This window comes from Lampris incognitus, chromosome 7 (genome assembly GCF_029633865.1).
Source record: "Lampris incognitus isolate fLamInc1 chromosome 7, fLamInc1.hap2, whole genome shotgun sequence".
NCBI classification, from domain to species: Eukaryota; Metazoa; Chordata; class Actinopteri; order Lampriformes; family Lampridae; genus Lampris; species Lampris incognitus.
This window is the reverse complement of record NC_079217.1, coordinates 54352524-54367617: the sequence shown is the minus strand read 5'-3', so window position 1 is coordinate 54367617 and position 15094 is coordinate 54352524. Positions and strand designations below refer to the sequence as shown.

Sequence of the window (15094 nt, the reverse complement as noted above, 5' to 3'; positions counted from 1 at the left end):
ATCAATTGGTCCTGTTTTGCTCACTCAACGATATAAAATCAGATGAGGTGAAAATAGTGAACTACTGCATATGCTCCCTTTTGTGTCTATATGCACATTTGAGTGTGTGCATGAGTATGCATGCATGGCACTTATATAGTATTGTGTTTTGTTGTGATTGGGATGTACTAATGCTGCAATTCTGAGGACTTCTGGGAGCAGACGAGTCGCAGTGCTAACTTCACCGCTGACATGGAGGCCCTAGCCAATACCACTGGCTGGAGGAAGACTTTCTTTTCTTTCCACAAAAAAAAGAAAAAGAAAAAAAGGCACAAAGTAGAAGCAAGGTTGCAGCCAAAAAGCTGATTGTATTCTTAGAAACCTTTAATGAACAAAGCTGGAATACATAATTTTTTAACTTTAAAACAAGAACTATCAATTCTGACTAATCAAAAATCACGTGTTTTCACTGTTCAGATTTAAAACCTACTTTGTATGTGTAGTGCAGTGGTTCACAGACCTCTAGATCCTCATCCTAGAAGTACAGGGGTAGGGAATGGGAACCACTTGTGCAGCTTATGTCATTTTCATTCTACTGGCTTTACGCTGTCACATGTTCTGCTCTTCAAAATAAAATAAGTACACATTTGTTGTTAATTTCTTATCTTTTGGGATGCTCAAAATAGATAGTGACCTAAGTGGTGATGAATGACAATTAAGGTGGTCAATCAACAACTGGGTTCACCTGGGCAATTTCCTTCTCATTTTCCTTTCATCTTGTAATTACACATAAAATGTGCTAAAATAAACAGCAACCTTGTCTCATAGTGTCCAAATAAATAAATATATACAAAGAGCTAGGCTAAAACATATTTAAAAACGTTTACAATCTTTCGAGTTCTACAGTCATCATCAGGGTCAAAGGGTGTCGCTTCCTGTTTACGAAGGCTTATTTTTCTGCTCTTGCGCCCTCTGCTGACGGCCTAGGGTACCCAGTGAGTTGTCCGGGTACAGGTCTATGCTTATACTTCCTACGTCCAGCAGAGGGCGCACTACGACAGTGAAAACCTGAGTCAGATATAGGGAGGAGGTTAAAGTAAATAAAACCATGAGTGATGTGTGCAAAACAAGTGCTGGAGCTCGACAGCACGCTCAGAGGTAGGTATGCAAGGGTATCTGCAAAACACACTATCTTATATGAGTCAAGCCGGCTGCAGTAACATAGGCCAGTGGTGCGCTCTCTTTTCTTTAAAATGAGTAAATCCCCAACAGAAAATCAGTAAATTAGCCTCACCAAAAGGCTTCTAATAGTAAAATAGAATCTCAAATAATTAAAGGTTTTGCATTTAAACCATGTCATGTTTGAGGATGTAACGTTGCCCTTTTTTACTCTCATCTTCAGTTAGTGATGTTAAATATCACATCTAATATAACGGCTTTTAGTTCAAATGAAAGCCAGGTTTTTAAGCGGATCTGCGATAACAGAATACAGCACTGACTGACACAGGCTAAGACACTCAACACCGCCCTCTCAGCTGAGTCTGGTCTGGGAGGAAAAATATTACGTAACAATAAAAGATCTGTCTCCCAGCCCTACTTCCTGAATACCAGCCTAGGCCCTAAACTGAAGCAAGGCAGAAGCCACATTAGTTTGTTTGAGCCTACTTTTTTCTGCTTTATCCCCTGCATCCACATATTCACTAGAACCACCCCTCCTTCTCAGGCCCTCTATTTGGGTCAGTGATGCAGCGAGGTTGACACAGCAGTGTTAGCGGCCTCCAGAGGCTTTTCCACAACAAGGAAGCGGATCGGAGAGTCTCTGCCAGATCCACAGTCCAAGGACAGCTACCAGACAACAGCGAAGGGGGGGAAACGGTGAAGCCTTGAACTAAGCCAAAGGGAGCTGGGTTGTTAACGTCCTTCCCTCCTCCCACACAGACACCAGAGAGACTGCCTACCTCCTTCCACTATGACAGAGACAGGAGCCAGCAAGACCGTCTTCAAACAAACATTTTGGTACGTTGCTGAGCATACGGGTGCTTGTCGAACCAGCCACTGAGGATGAATGTGTTTGTTTTCTACAAGTGTGTGAATATAAGAAAAGGATGGTGAGGCCTACTTAGCTTTGTGATGTGGTCTTTGCCTCCCCTATTGACCAGTGTTTCTACAGGGTGCAGCAGGGCTCACCGAGCAGATGATGCAGATGCCTGTGTGCTTGGTCTTTGGGAAGTTCCCAGCTGTAATATCGAATGTGGGTGACAAGTGGTCCGCTGGACAAGAGAAAGGATCCACTAAGCTTGGAAAAAATAAACCGAGCTCCCACTTAATGTGTATAAAGACTGTATTACAGTGTAATATCCATGTACTTGTGTGTCACAGCAATGCAGATCTCGACTCTGAAATTGATTTTTAGGGTTATATCAGGTTAGATTTAAAACACGAGGTGTTTCACTGAAATAGAGTGGAGTTCAATTTGCATTTGGAACAGAGTTTAATTTGTAACCGAGCACCCCCCCGTGCTTTTAATGACAAATGATTTCCCGCCCTGTTCATTTTTAAACAAATATGCTTGAGTATGTGAACCAGTGGGTCCTATCTATGAGTCTTGATTACACAGGATTGAGAGCTATCAATTATTATGTGAGGACGGTATATGCTAGTATTTCATTTGTCGTTTTCAAAACACTGCACAGGAGGAAGCGGGAAGAGGGCTCTCCCACAGACAGTGGACACGGGTTTAACTGTGGGGTGGGGAGGTAAAACTGGAACCATGAGGAGTGCTCAGTGGAATCCTGAGCATGGTGCCACCATCACTGTAAAAGGTTCGGAAATTTTAGCACGTCGCCAGGGTTGGTGACCTTTTTTTTCTTTTCTTTTTTTTCCGGTTGCCACAGTAACAGGGACCAGTGCATTGGCTTATAGAAGTGTGTGGGCTGGACTGCTGCCAAGCAAGTGCACCGGCTGCTTCCCAGGCTAATGCAGGGCCCTTGAGAGCACTCAGGTAACACATAGGAGACAGGCCTTGCTTGCCAGCGTCAGAAATAGCAGCTCGCTGAGCTTTTGGTTAATGACGTCCATCTTGATCTCAAACATAATACCCCGCAGCGGGTAATGAGCATGGACAGCGAACAGAACATGGAATCAAGTTTGCGACTCATCGTCGAGTGTTATCTCAGAGAAAGGATAGCACACAGAGATGCCATGTATACCACATTTCTCTCTTTTATGGTAGTGTGTGTGTGTGTGTGTGTGTGTGTGCGTGCATTATTTCAGCACCTGCTACTGTGTCATGGAAGTGGAGTGCATTACTTTGAATGGATATAACGTTGGTTTAAACAGAATTTCCGGACGAACGGACGAGAGGGATCAAATTTATACAGCGCCGTACCCAGTCATTTAAATTATAAAGCCGCCTGCTGCCTGGGAGGCTGGTGCGGCGCTTGCAGTGCCATGTCTGGTTCAGCCTCTTCCCCTCCCCCTTGTCTGCAGTGCTGACGCATCTGCTGCTTTTGCATCAATCAGCAGCCTCTATATAGGTAAAACCCCATTCCCTGCTGGTGGCAGCCTTGTCTCTGCATCATTGTGCCTCCATCATGAGTTTACGTTGCAGGCAACATTCTGAGAGAGCAAGAGAGCGAGAGAGCGAGAGAGAGAGAAAACATCAATGATCTTTTTAATCGCTCCTCTGATTCACAACAGTACAGTAGCGAATATAGTCTTCCTCTAAGCTCTGCATCACCTAACTGCAGCGGAGCGCGAGCGAATGGCTTCCGTTATTATATGCATCCTCACAAAACGTGTTTCTATGCACATGCAAGCAAGCAGACGAGGGAGCCTGACACGTTCAAAATTAATTTGGTTTCTCTGTGGGTTTATGAATTATTTTGATCTACATAAGCGAGCTTTCTCTCTCTTTTTTTTTTTTTTTTTTGTTAACGTGAAGACGGGTCCAGAGAGGCTGCCGTGGAACAGGGAAGAAGTAACACGGCATTGGGTTGTATTTGAGGTTCAGGCAGAATGCTGCTCGCTGAACGCAGCAGCCAGCAATGCAGCAGCGTGTTTTCTGTCACTGTTTAATCATGTACGGTGCTGGTGTGAGATGCAGTACCCAGCGGCTCGCTCTACAGCCCTCTCTGCTATGCTTGGTAGAAGTTGCCGTTTCCTGCCTGGCGGATGCAGAGTGCTTCAGTTCCCTTCGGTAGCACAGAGGCAGAGCCATCGTCCAATTCAGCTATGTTGTAAAAACTGTGTGTGTGTGTGTGTGTGTGTGGAGGGGGGGGGGGGTCCTTCCCATAACCATGGTAGAACTCAGATGAGGGATACAGGGAACACTAATCACAAGAGGGCAGCGCAGAACTAGCCCAGGACCTGGGGTGCTTGGTTAGTGGCGAAGGACATTGGAGCTGGAGTCATCTGCACAGAGAGAGAGAGAGGGAGGGAGAGGAAGAAAGACGTCAGAAAAAGCTCTGCTTTTGACAGCACCTCTGTTCAGCGACTATAACAGAGAAAAAGTACTTTGGTCCTGCTTTGGCGAAACTGTTCCTCGTGTATCTTAGAGAGCATGTAGAGCTGTAAAAGATGGATACTACATAGCAGTGCTCCCCGCTTGCCCTGCATCATTCTCTCTGATTTACTAAAGGTACGTTTTGCACATTTCTACCCATTTTCCAACCTGTCTCGTATAGAAGTGCGCTTTGAAAGGGGTATGTGAAGTATCACTTTGACAATGACATTTGCGCTTTTTTTGTTTGACAAGGCTATCCGTGTACAGTGATGCCATTTCTTAGTTTCCGGTTAAAAGAATTTTATGCTACATATTTTGAAGCAAAATCTTTGCATCAACGCTCCCGGTGGATTAAGCTTGGGCTTGGCTAAAAAACCACTTTGTTTGATTTGTCATACTAAATCAAACAAATTGCGCTTCGTTTTTGTGGTAGCAATGAACCACATCAATAAGGCCAAATTAGAGAAACTGGAAGTTAAACGGCAACCTATGTGACAAAAAAAAAATGTAAAAAATTAAAATACATAAACATCACAAATCCAGAGAAATCGAGCATCATTGCTACGGCACGTCGCTTGTTGTTAGAAAGTCCTTTAGGTAGCATTTCTGCTGCAGACAAAGACAGGTGCACACGCACGCACATATACAGCAGAATGAACATGCACACTATATCCAAGTGCAGACAAAGGCACGCCGCCATTGCACTGGATACTGCTATGTGTTGCAGCTTCTCAGACAGGGCAGCCTATCTGTGTGAGAGAGGGGGAACCAAAGACCAGGATGGCGAATGCAGCCTCTCGCCATCCAGCTGAATCCCAATAACTGCTGCGCCATAGCATGTTGCCGTGACAACGGAGGCCTGTCTGGTCTGTGAGGGAGGCAGGAGGGTGGTTGTGTTTTTCAGTAATATGAGAAGCTGACGGCCATATTGTAAATGCAGCATCTATGCAAAACCGATGATTAAAAACAACGAGAATGAATTAAAAATCACGGGCAAATTTTTTTTGCACTCCATTTCAGTAACCAAATATAGCGTAATTCTAATATCCCTTACAACTCCTTGGACCTTAACATTGCACAAAACGCACACACACAGTAGCTATGAAAAATACACGACGTGAAACAAAGCGACGTATCACAATCGATTGTGTGATCGTTCAGTATTGCTAAAGATTGATTTTGTCACAGAATTTGTGCAGGTTAAACTGTACCCGTACGATTATGAAAGGTTTTACAATGTTTGCCGGTTTTAAAAGCAGAAGCCACAAAGAGCTAAACACAAAGTCACAGCAAACAACAAAATAAAAAGATCCTTTAACTAAATCTCGACTATAAAGCAGGGCTTTCCCAAGTCAGCAAGTAGCCTAGGGGACATCTGCAAATTTACATAATACTGTAATTCTAATCGAGAGCAGGGGCAAATGTTGTGCTGAGAACAGGATGCCATGTTTCCATCCGACCCCCACCCCCATCCCCCAACACACACACACACACACACACACACACACACACACACACTAAATCATTGATGCTCAACATATGACATTCACCATAACCATTAAAAAATGCTAAAATTCTTTACGAGATTATGATTTTTTTTAAAATGTAAATGAAGGTCTGTTGGTGACAGTGTATTTTCTTTGGTCGATACACTCGTCATCACTTGTGAGACACACTGAATGACTCAAGTGTTGACTCACCGCAGACCAGTTCTGACACAAATGCAGCTACAGCTCTGGGTGACACGTCCGCTTTCAAAAAGAAAGTACTGAAGGCCACAGCTTCCTTTCGTAGTTTAGATCACAGGCCATTTTGCTAGTCGCAGAGACTAAGCTCACCCATTACAATAAACTAATCCAACACAAATATAACAACTGACCGCCTGTACACCTATGTACACTGCAGCAAGTGATGCATACACATCTAAGTGTGTGTTTGTGTGTGTGTGTGTGTGTGCGTGCACACCTTTGTAGTGTCATTGGCAACTGGGCCAAGAAGTATGTCCACGTGGGATGAAAAACGAGATAACTGATTAAAAGTGTTGCGATTGCACACATCTCAGCGCCTAACGGCAGCGTTGTGGACCGAGCCAGAACATCAAGAAAAGGAAAATGAAATCTGCACACTCTCACAAGCACCAATTTTCTGAAGCGACGTTTTGGCTTCCGAGGGCCTTTGAAAGATACTCAAATCTAAATTTGTGTCATCTGACATGTTGATTTAATACATTTGACTTTTGGGAGCAGGACTTCATGAAATTCGTCTGAGAAATCCAAATTTTCCAATTATTTCTTATTTTGGGTGTATTGTTTGCAGTAATTCTGTCACACTTGATACTTTTTTTTTATATCCTTTTTGGCCACGGCCTTCCTAACAGGACCTTGATGAATCAACACTACAATAAAAAATAGACGGAAATAATTTGGTATTTCTAACCCTCACAAGGCTGTTAGTTTGAATTCCTCTGCCGGTTGTCTTATCACCAGTGTTATACAGTGGGGAGCATTGAGAGACATATGACTCACTAATGCGTATGTCTGGCATTTTATTCATGATAACCATGAACAAAAGAAGACCGGTTACATAAAAGTTGGAGATAACACAGACTATTGGTAGTGAGCTGGAAGAAAATTAAGAATGGTACTTAAGATTTATTTTATAAGAATTAGTCATTGCATTTTTCCTTTTCCGTCACCACCAGATGCTGGTCAGCACTCCTGAAGCAAATATTTATGTTTGTGTCTTGAGAGAAATGTTTTTTTTTTTACTTTTTTCTTTTTTGGATGAAAATTATAAAAAATATGGCAGCACGGTGGCGCAATGTGGTTAGCGCAGTCGCCTCACAGCAAGGAGGTCCTGGGTTCGAGCCCCGGGGTAGTCCAACCTTGGGGGTCGTCCCAAGTCGTCCTCTGTGTGGAGTTTGCATGTTCTCCCCGTGTCTGTGTGGGTTTCCTCTTGGGGCTACGGTTTCTTCACACAGTCCAAAGACATGTAGGTCAGGTGAATCGGCCGTACTAAATTGTCTCTAGGTGTGTGTGTGTGTGTGTGTGTGTGTGTGTGTGTGTGTGTGTGTGTGTGTGTGTGTGTGTGTGTGTGTGTGTGTGTGTGTGTGTGTGTGTGTGTCGGCCCTGTGTGATGGTCTGGCAGCCTGTCCAGGGTGTCTCCTCGCGTGCCACCCAGTGACTGCTGGGATAGGCTCCAGCATCCCTGCGACCCTGAGAGCAGGATAAGCGGTTTGGATAATGGATTGATGGATGGATTATAAAAATATTTATGCCTGTTAAGATTGATCAACTAAGCCAGTTTCTGTAATAAAAAAAATGTGCTGATTCAGTCTAATCATTTTACACATTTTTTCTTTGTGTATATTAAATGTAAATTATATGTAAATTTATACGTAAATTTACTCATAATTAAGTGTATTATATGTAAAATTTTCTGTTTCCTGTACCCTCGGGGCTACACTTAAAACGTTTTCCATGAATTCCCATGAATGAACATGAGGATTTCCATGAAATATAATAATAATAATAATAGTAATGATGATGATTACAATAATAACAATAACAACACCACTATTATATGTAAATTTTACCTTCCATAAATAATCCTGGTTTAAAAAAGTGCACAGATATCTAAGACCTCCAATAAAGTGGATATAATTTAACTGAGTACACTAAAACAATGGCGGCTCTTGTGTTTGGATTCAGAGAGGACGCGAGGGGAGGAGGGAACGTAAGACTGCATCACAGAAAGAGAGGAAGAGAGAAGAAGAAAAATAAATATTGTTCATTCTAAAAAAATCTTGATTAGTCTCAACGATATTTGATAGTGAATATTTGATCGTTTTAAATCATTTTAGATAAAAAGAAAATGAAAAAAAATCTTTAAATTCACTTCCTTGATTAGGTTTCAGATCTTTTGGCAAATTATCCAGGGTAAATGGGATAGAGCTTCTCGCTTATTCGTCCATCTTTGTTGTACCTTTAGGACTGTGAGGAGACTAGACTGGTGCTGAAACTGATCTCTAAGATAGTTCCTGCCATCTAGTGTTGAAACATCGCAACAGCAACATTTCCCTCAAATGTAACACTGACACATACTCTATCTACAAACCAGCCCTGGTATACCCATCAAATGTTTCTCCTATATATTTTCCTGTAATACCTCCATTTGAAACATTTAATTGTTTATTTCATTCAAAACAAGGACGCATAGCGTCATAGAGGCAAAGCACAACTGTTGTGTGACTTTGTTTTGATTACAAAATAATAATCAATCTTATATAGCGCTTTCTAACACCCAAAGTCGCTTTACAATAAACGGGGTGAAATAAGACAACAGATAAACATAGCACAGACATACAGGGGTGGATGGGAAGGGGGGCTACGAGAGGGAGAAGCGGCATCCACACATGACGTCAGCAGTACTCTCCCACTTAAACAGATACAAAAGGGCAAGAAAAACAAAAAACAACACCGTGGATGTTGATTTTCTGTAGGGGTTTACTCCCATAGCCTATTCCTCTCCCAAGGTATCCACTAGGCCAGGGGTGCCCAACTCCAGGCCTCGAGGGCCGCAGTGTCTGCGGGTATTTGTTGCAACCATGCACTACACCAACCTGATTTAACTAATTAGCTCACCTCTTGGACCAGGGAGGGAAAGGAATTAGTTAAATCAGGTGGTGTAGTGCATGGTTGCAACAAATACCCGCTGACACTGCGGCCCTCGAGGCCTGGAGTTGGGCACCCCTGCACTAGGCAGTGGCACTATTTAACCCATAGTCTGAAATTTGTAAGAACAAGTAGGCCTCGTATTGATGGCTTGTTTTCAGTTGAGTAGCTAACATTACATATAATTTATACAATATCCTGACTAGATGCTTAAAGGGAAATAATCAAAATTTTCAACATTATCTCTATAAATATGTTGTAGGGATAACACTACTAGCAGCTATAATACTGCGCAGACCCCAGTGTGTCTCTGGAATTGTGTCCACTGTGACTGGTCAACAATTCATGAATATGAAAACATACTTCCTGGTTTGCTGATAGGCTGCAATGTATGTATAAGAAAATCCAGAGAAGAATGTTACATACAGCTGTATAAGAAAATACAATGCAATGTAGCCTATGGGCAAACCAGCATGCTTTCACATTCTCACTTTCGACACAATTTCGGTGTGTTTCAGAGACAGCAGAAGTCTGCACAGTATTTTTACTGATAATGGAGTGTTATTCCTACAACTTATAGAGAGAGATAATGTTGAAAGTTGTGATTGCTCCCCTTTAACACCGACATTGCAAGTCAGATGTATTTGCACCGGTTCAACAGAACTCAAGTTAGCTCATCTGAATCATATTTTTAGCTAACCAAGAACCCGGAAAAGCAAACCGACAAATCAGAAACACTTAAAAACTTTAATCAAAAGATTTTTTGCACATTAAAGGTGATATTACTTGCATCTCTGACAATGGCCTTTCTGTGAAATCCTACCTCAAATGAAACTGCATGGGCAATACAAAGTGATATGAGGGACAGCCTTGGAAAGAATAGAGGTGGGGTGGGAAAAATATATTTGGTCAATTTTGTTATCAATGTGGAGGTTATAATTTTTAAAAAAATCAAATTATGTCTTATAACAGCATGTATTTCAGACGCACTCAAACAGTTTTGGAGGGGTTGCAACACCTCCCGACCCCCCCAAACTCCCCCTAATCAGCAGATAGCAAAGCTAAACATGAGACATGATGTTAGTTTTTGAGTGAGAGAGTTAGTTCATAGCCATATTCATGACACGCTTTACATCCAAAGATTTTTTGAAGGCTAATCTTTTATCTATCCCTTTGCAGATGACTGTGGTGTCCCCCTCCATTCAGGACCTGATGGACAGCACTCACCCCCACACCGTGCTCAGCAAGCTTAATGAGCAGCGCTCACAGGGCCTTTTCTGTGATGTTACCATTGTTGTGGAGGATGTAAAGTTTCGGGCCCACAGGAACATCCTGGCAGCCTGCAGCGGCTACTTCAGGAATGCATTGATGGCTCCGGAGGACTGGACTTCCAGCCAGGTGCTGGAGCTGATGGACCTGAAGTCTGAAGTGTTTGCCTGTGTCCTCAACTTTATCTATTGCTCAAAGGTGGCATTAACTGGTGCAGAGGACAGACAGGTCATGGTGGCAGCTGGGAAGAGACTAGGGATTCCTTTTTTAGAGAGGCTAGCAGAAGAGAAGCAGGGCTCTGGACTTTCACAAATCATAACAGGACATGTTAAAACTACAGACTCTAGCAAGGTACAGATGCCCAAGAAAGCAAAAAAGGAGGCTTATAGGCCTGAGGAGATAGAAAGTGCCAGAGGTCCGCGCATCACCAACGCCTTTTCTATCACTGAAGTGGGACCAGGGAGCAACCCCTTTACTCCACTGGTTCTCACCAATAGGGAGAGACAGTCACCAGATGTGGGACAACTCCCTGCCATTTGCCCTGCCACCTCTTGCTTAACCGGAAACAATGAGACACCACGCGCCCTGTCAGAACACTCTTACGCAGTAAATCAGGGTGCTGAACAAAATGAAAGCAGCCAGGAGAACGACAGAAAAGTTTCTAAGCCTTTACAATCACAGCCAAAGCAACTGGTTAACAGGAATATGGGCCCACTTAAAAAGCGCCACAGGCTGAGAGGCACTCTTGGTAGAAGTATGCCTCCTGCACCAGCAGTGCTACATTTAGATGTACTGACTACTGATGGCCCAACAGTAGATACTGCTGTCACGAACACACCATCGGCAGTCATGACACCACCACCACTTTATTCGGAGACAGAAAAAGAAAAGAGGACAGATGTGGAGTCACATACAGCCAGTGATAACATTCAAATGGAGTTAGATCCACCTACTCTTTCCCCTCATACTGAAGACAGCATATCAATCTACGGATGTGAATACTGCCCAGAAATATTCACCAATAAAGCTCTGCTTACCATACACACAGAGGTGCATAAAAAGCGTTTTGTCAGCCATCTGTTTTGCAAATTTTGTCACAGGAAGTTCATGCACCTGAAACGACTGCGAAACCATGAGCAGATCTGTTTGAAGGTTATGAGCGAGCCACCTACATTAGACCTCAGCGACAAAGAGACTAGGGTAATGGAACTTCATTCAGATAACATGCCAAAGCTGGGTAACCCAGAGACACAAGTATCGCCTGCTGATGTCTCCACCCCTTATTTGCTAGATCCTCTTTGCATGGACCAGTCAGAGAACCAGCAGGCTGCGGAGAAGGCGGTAAATTTAGGTGGTGGGCAAAGGGTTTACAATTGCAGTGTGTGTAAAAGGGTCTATGTCACCCTATCCAGTCTGAAGCGACATGAGAATGTGCATTCCTGGCAAAGGGCCTATCCCTGTCATTACTGTAATAAGGTGTTTGCCCTTGCAGAGTACCGTACCAAGCATGAGATCTGGCACACAGGTGAACGCCGCTATCAATGTATTTTCTGCTTGGAGACTTTCATGACCTACTATATCTTAAAAAACCATCAGAAATCTTTTCACGGCATTGATCCCAGACTAGCTGTGAAGAAAAAGTCTGCCAACGGTGGATTCAAAGCAAGTGTATATCCTATCAAACTCTACAGGCTTCTGCCTATGAAGTTTCGAAAAAGGCGATACAAGACATACAGTCAGACATATTCAGAGGGTGAAGAACAAGGTCAAAAAGACTCACTTGACAGCAACTCTCTTATTCCTCCATTTGAACGGAGTGGCATTGTCAGCAATACAGATACCGTGTCATTCCAAATGCCTGTAACATTCATGGCTACAACAAAGACAGTGGCACCCGTGATGCCTCGCATCACCTTTGACCAGCCATATGACCAAGACAATGACCAAAGCTTGAACTCTGAAGCAGAGCAGCGTTATCAGAAAGACACAAGGAAAGAGGCGGAATGTAGGAATCCAACATTTATCAGCAGTGACAGTACAAACCCTTTACAGTCGGACCTGGAGCACCCTGCCCTGGACTACAGAGATGACACTCAAGCATTAATGAACTCTGAACACATAGGTCATAGCATTCCATTCTTAGCACAATCGTTAAACACTGTTAAGAAGCTAGGTGAACTGTCCGCTGCAGCAGAGAGAGTTGAGGCAATGACCAAAGAGATACTTCTGTCAGGGACAGAGAGCCTGCCAGGAAATAAAACGGAAGGGGGAAAGACTGAAATGTACATTGCCAAGCCTGCATGCCAAGGTCCATCTGTGGATGGTGGCAGTCTGCCGCTCTGCCAGATAACAGTGAAAATAGGTAATGAGGCTATAATCCGCCGTAAAATCAAAGGTTCTAAGCTTTTCCCCAAGAAGAGAAAGAAAAATAGGCAGCTGAGTGAAGTAAGGAGCCTAGGTCAGTGCCCTACAACAGTGGACAGCTCAGAAAACCCAAGGCTCCGGCTCCAAACAGAAGGAACTACAACCACACAGCCAGAGATGTATGATGAGTCAAAGGACCATGACACAGCTGATATGCTTTGGCGTCCCTACTACTCTTACAAAGCAAAAAAAAAGAAAAAGAAGCTGAGATTCAAGCACAGAAGAGATAAACATCACAGTTATCCTGCAACATCAGTAGTTAGAACTACACCTGGTAAGGCCCAGTTGGAGAAAGGATGTGTGGTGAGAGACAAGAGCATCTCAGACGGTGTCGCAGAGGCGAAGCGCAGTCTCAGGAACAGCAGCCCAAGGGCCTCTTACAACTGTGACATCTGCGACAGCTCCTTTATCACTGAGTCTGGTTTGAGAGCGCACATTATTGGTTCCCATCCATGTTTTTGTCGGACGTGTGGCAAGCAGGGCCCCCCTGGCGAGGCCCCGACTTGTGGCGATTACATCTGTGACAGCTGTATGGAAAATGGCTCTTGCTTCGATAACACATCCCGGAGTCCCGGCACAGAGAAGAGATATCGTTGTTCCTTCTGTCCCCAGCGTTTTCTCTACCTCGCCACCAAGAGAAGCCACGAGAAAAAACACCAGGACACAACTGGGAAGGGGTATAAATATGAAAACTACTCACCATCATCCAAGCACTCCACATATCCCAATGAGGACAGTGAACAAAAAATAATCAAAACGGAAGAGGGTGTCAATCAAGAAAATGCCAATATGAAAAGTCATGAAATGGGGAGAGGACATTTCTCCACAGATAAGATGAAGCCTAGAATTGATGACGCAGCTCACTTTATTTCCATTCCTCCAAAATCATATCAGGATATGTCATGTTCTAGGGTCAAAGATCCACCATCTTCCTCCTATCCTGACACTTTTTTGCCCCTGCCACCTTCAAAGGGGATACATAAGAAGGGCCAAAAAAGAATCGGTACACAACAAACTATGCATCTCGCCTCAAAAAAGCAAACTCTTGAAATGGGCAGGGACAGCTTCAAGAGTCTTTTGATAAGACAAAGAACAAACAGTCACAATGATGACAGACCCCCTCATCTGTTCTGGAAAAATGACGAGAAGTGGAAGTGTAAACAGGAGCCTTATTTTGAGGACCACAACTGAATAAAGGCGAAAGATAAACTGAATTCTCTTGCTAGTGACAATGAGCCACGATTCTCTTTTAGCAATGTAAAAGCACCCTGAGCGTAGCTTTTTCTTAACAGCTGAGGTCAATAAAAACGTTTTCAACAGACAATTACTACTGAATGTAAACACCTAATATCAGTGTAAGTTGTAATTTCTACAGTTCTAAACACAACAGGCGGAGGGCTTTTTCAACTTTGCAGAATTCTTTTTTTATATATTTGTAGCCTTCTGAAATAGACCATAGTTTTCCCATTTTCTATGTGTGAAAGGCAGACTGTGGAATGACAATATCCTCATGAAAAGCATCGGCCGATACTGTAAGTTATCAACGCGGCACGTTTCAAAGGGAAGATCAACCTTGAAATCACAAGTTGAGAGTTGTAGGGGTGAGAACTGTGTGGTATTTCAAAGTTCACATCGTTGCTTTCTAAAGTATGTCTGTGGAGACACTGTCAGCAATTCTATGACTGTCACTTTATTGAGTCTACCTTTCAATAACTGGGCATGGAGAGTTGCACTTTATAATAAGGTTATGTTTGTTTTACTGATTGATTACTTTTGTAACTTAATCACAATTCTATAATTGCCACGGTTGTTACTATCCTAATTTCTATCACAGACACAATTGATATTAACGTCATTACCTTTGTTTAAATATGTAAGAAAAATATAAACTACTAAAATAAATGTCTTGAAGATATTAAAAAATTAATTCTTGGCATGTTTACTGATACATGCCTCCCTTTCAAATTGACAAAACTCATCCTGTTTTGACAACTACTGGTGATAAGTATAGGTTCATCATGTCTCCAAAACTCAAAGATACTGGCAAATGAACTGACTGACACACTTCCAAATTCCAGACGGTGACTAATTAACAGGAAATTGATTTTTTTTTAAAATCTGCACAGGAAACTGTGATGGTCTGACAGCCTGTCCAGGGTGTCTTCCCGCTTGCTGCCCAGTGACTGCTGGGATTGGCTCCAGCATCCCCGCGACCCTGAGCAGGATAAGCGGTTTGGATAATGAA

At 43.0% G+C, this 15094-nt stretch overlaps 1 protein-coding gene across 2 annotated transcripts; it reads left to right on the top strand.

Moving 5' to 3' along the window:
• Window positions 1-1443: 1443 nt before the first annotated feature.
• zbtb38 (zinc finger and BTB domain containing 38) lies at window positions 1444-14752 on the top strand. Of its 2 annotated transcripts, none has more exons than XM_056283851.1 (2): window positions 1444-1995; window positions 10336-14752. In XM_056283851.1, the coding sequence occupies exon 2, from the start codon at window positions 10336-10338 to the stop codon at window positions 14038-14040; it is 3705 nt and encodes a 1234-aa protein (XP_056139826.1). In that variant the 5' UTR covers window positions 1444-1995; the 3' UTR covers window positions 14041-14752. The 2 variants fall into 2 exon arrangements, 1 of the variants encoding a protein (XP_056139826.1); XR_008810529.1 differs by lacking the exon at window positions 10336-14752 and adding an exon at window positions 2150-2289 and having other exon boundaries at window positions 1959-1995.
• The last annotated feature ends 342 nt before the right edge of the window (window positions 14753-15094 follow it).

Bases quoted from the DNA above. Each gene is read 5' to 3' on its own strand.
- zbtb38 (XM_056283851.1), top strand. From the start codon at position 10,336: ATGACTGTGGTGTCCCCCTCCATTCAGGACCTGATGGACAGCACTCAC.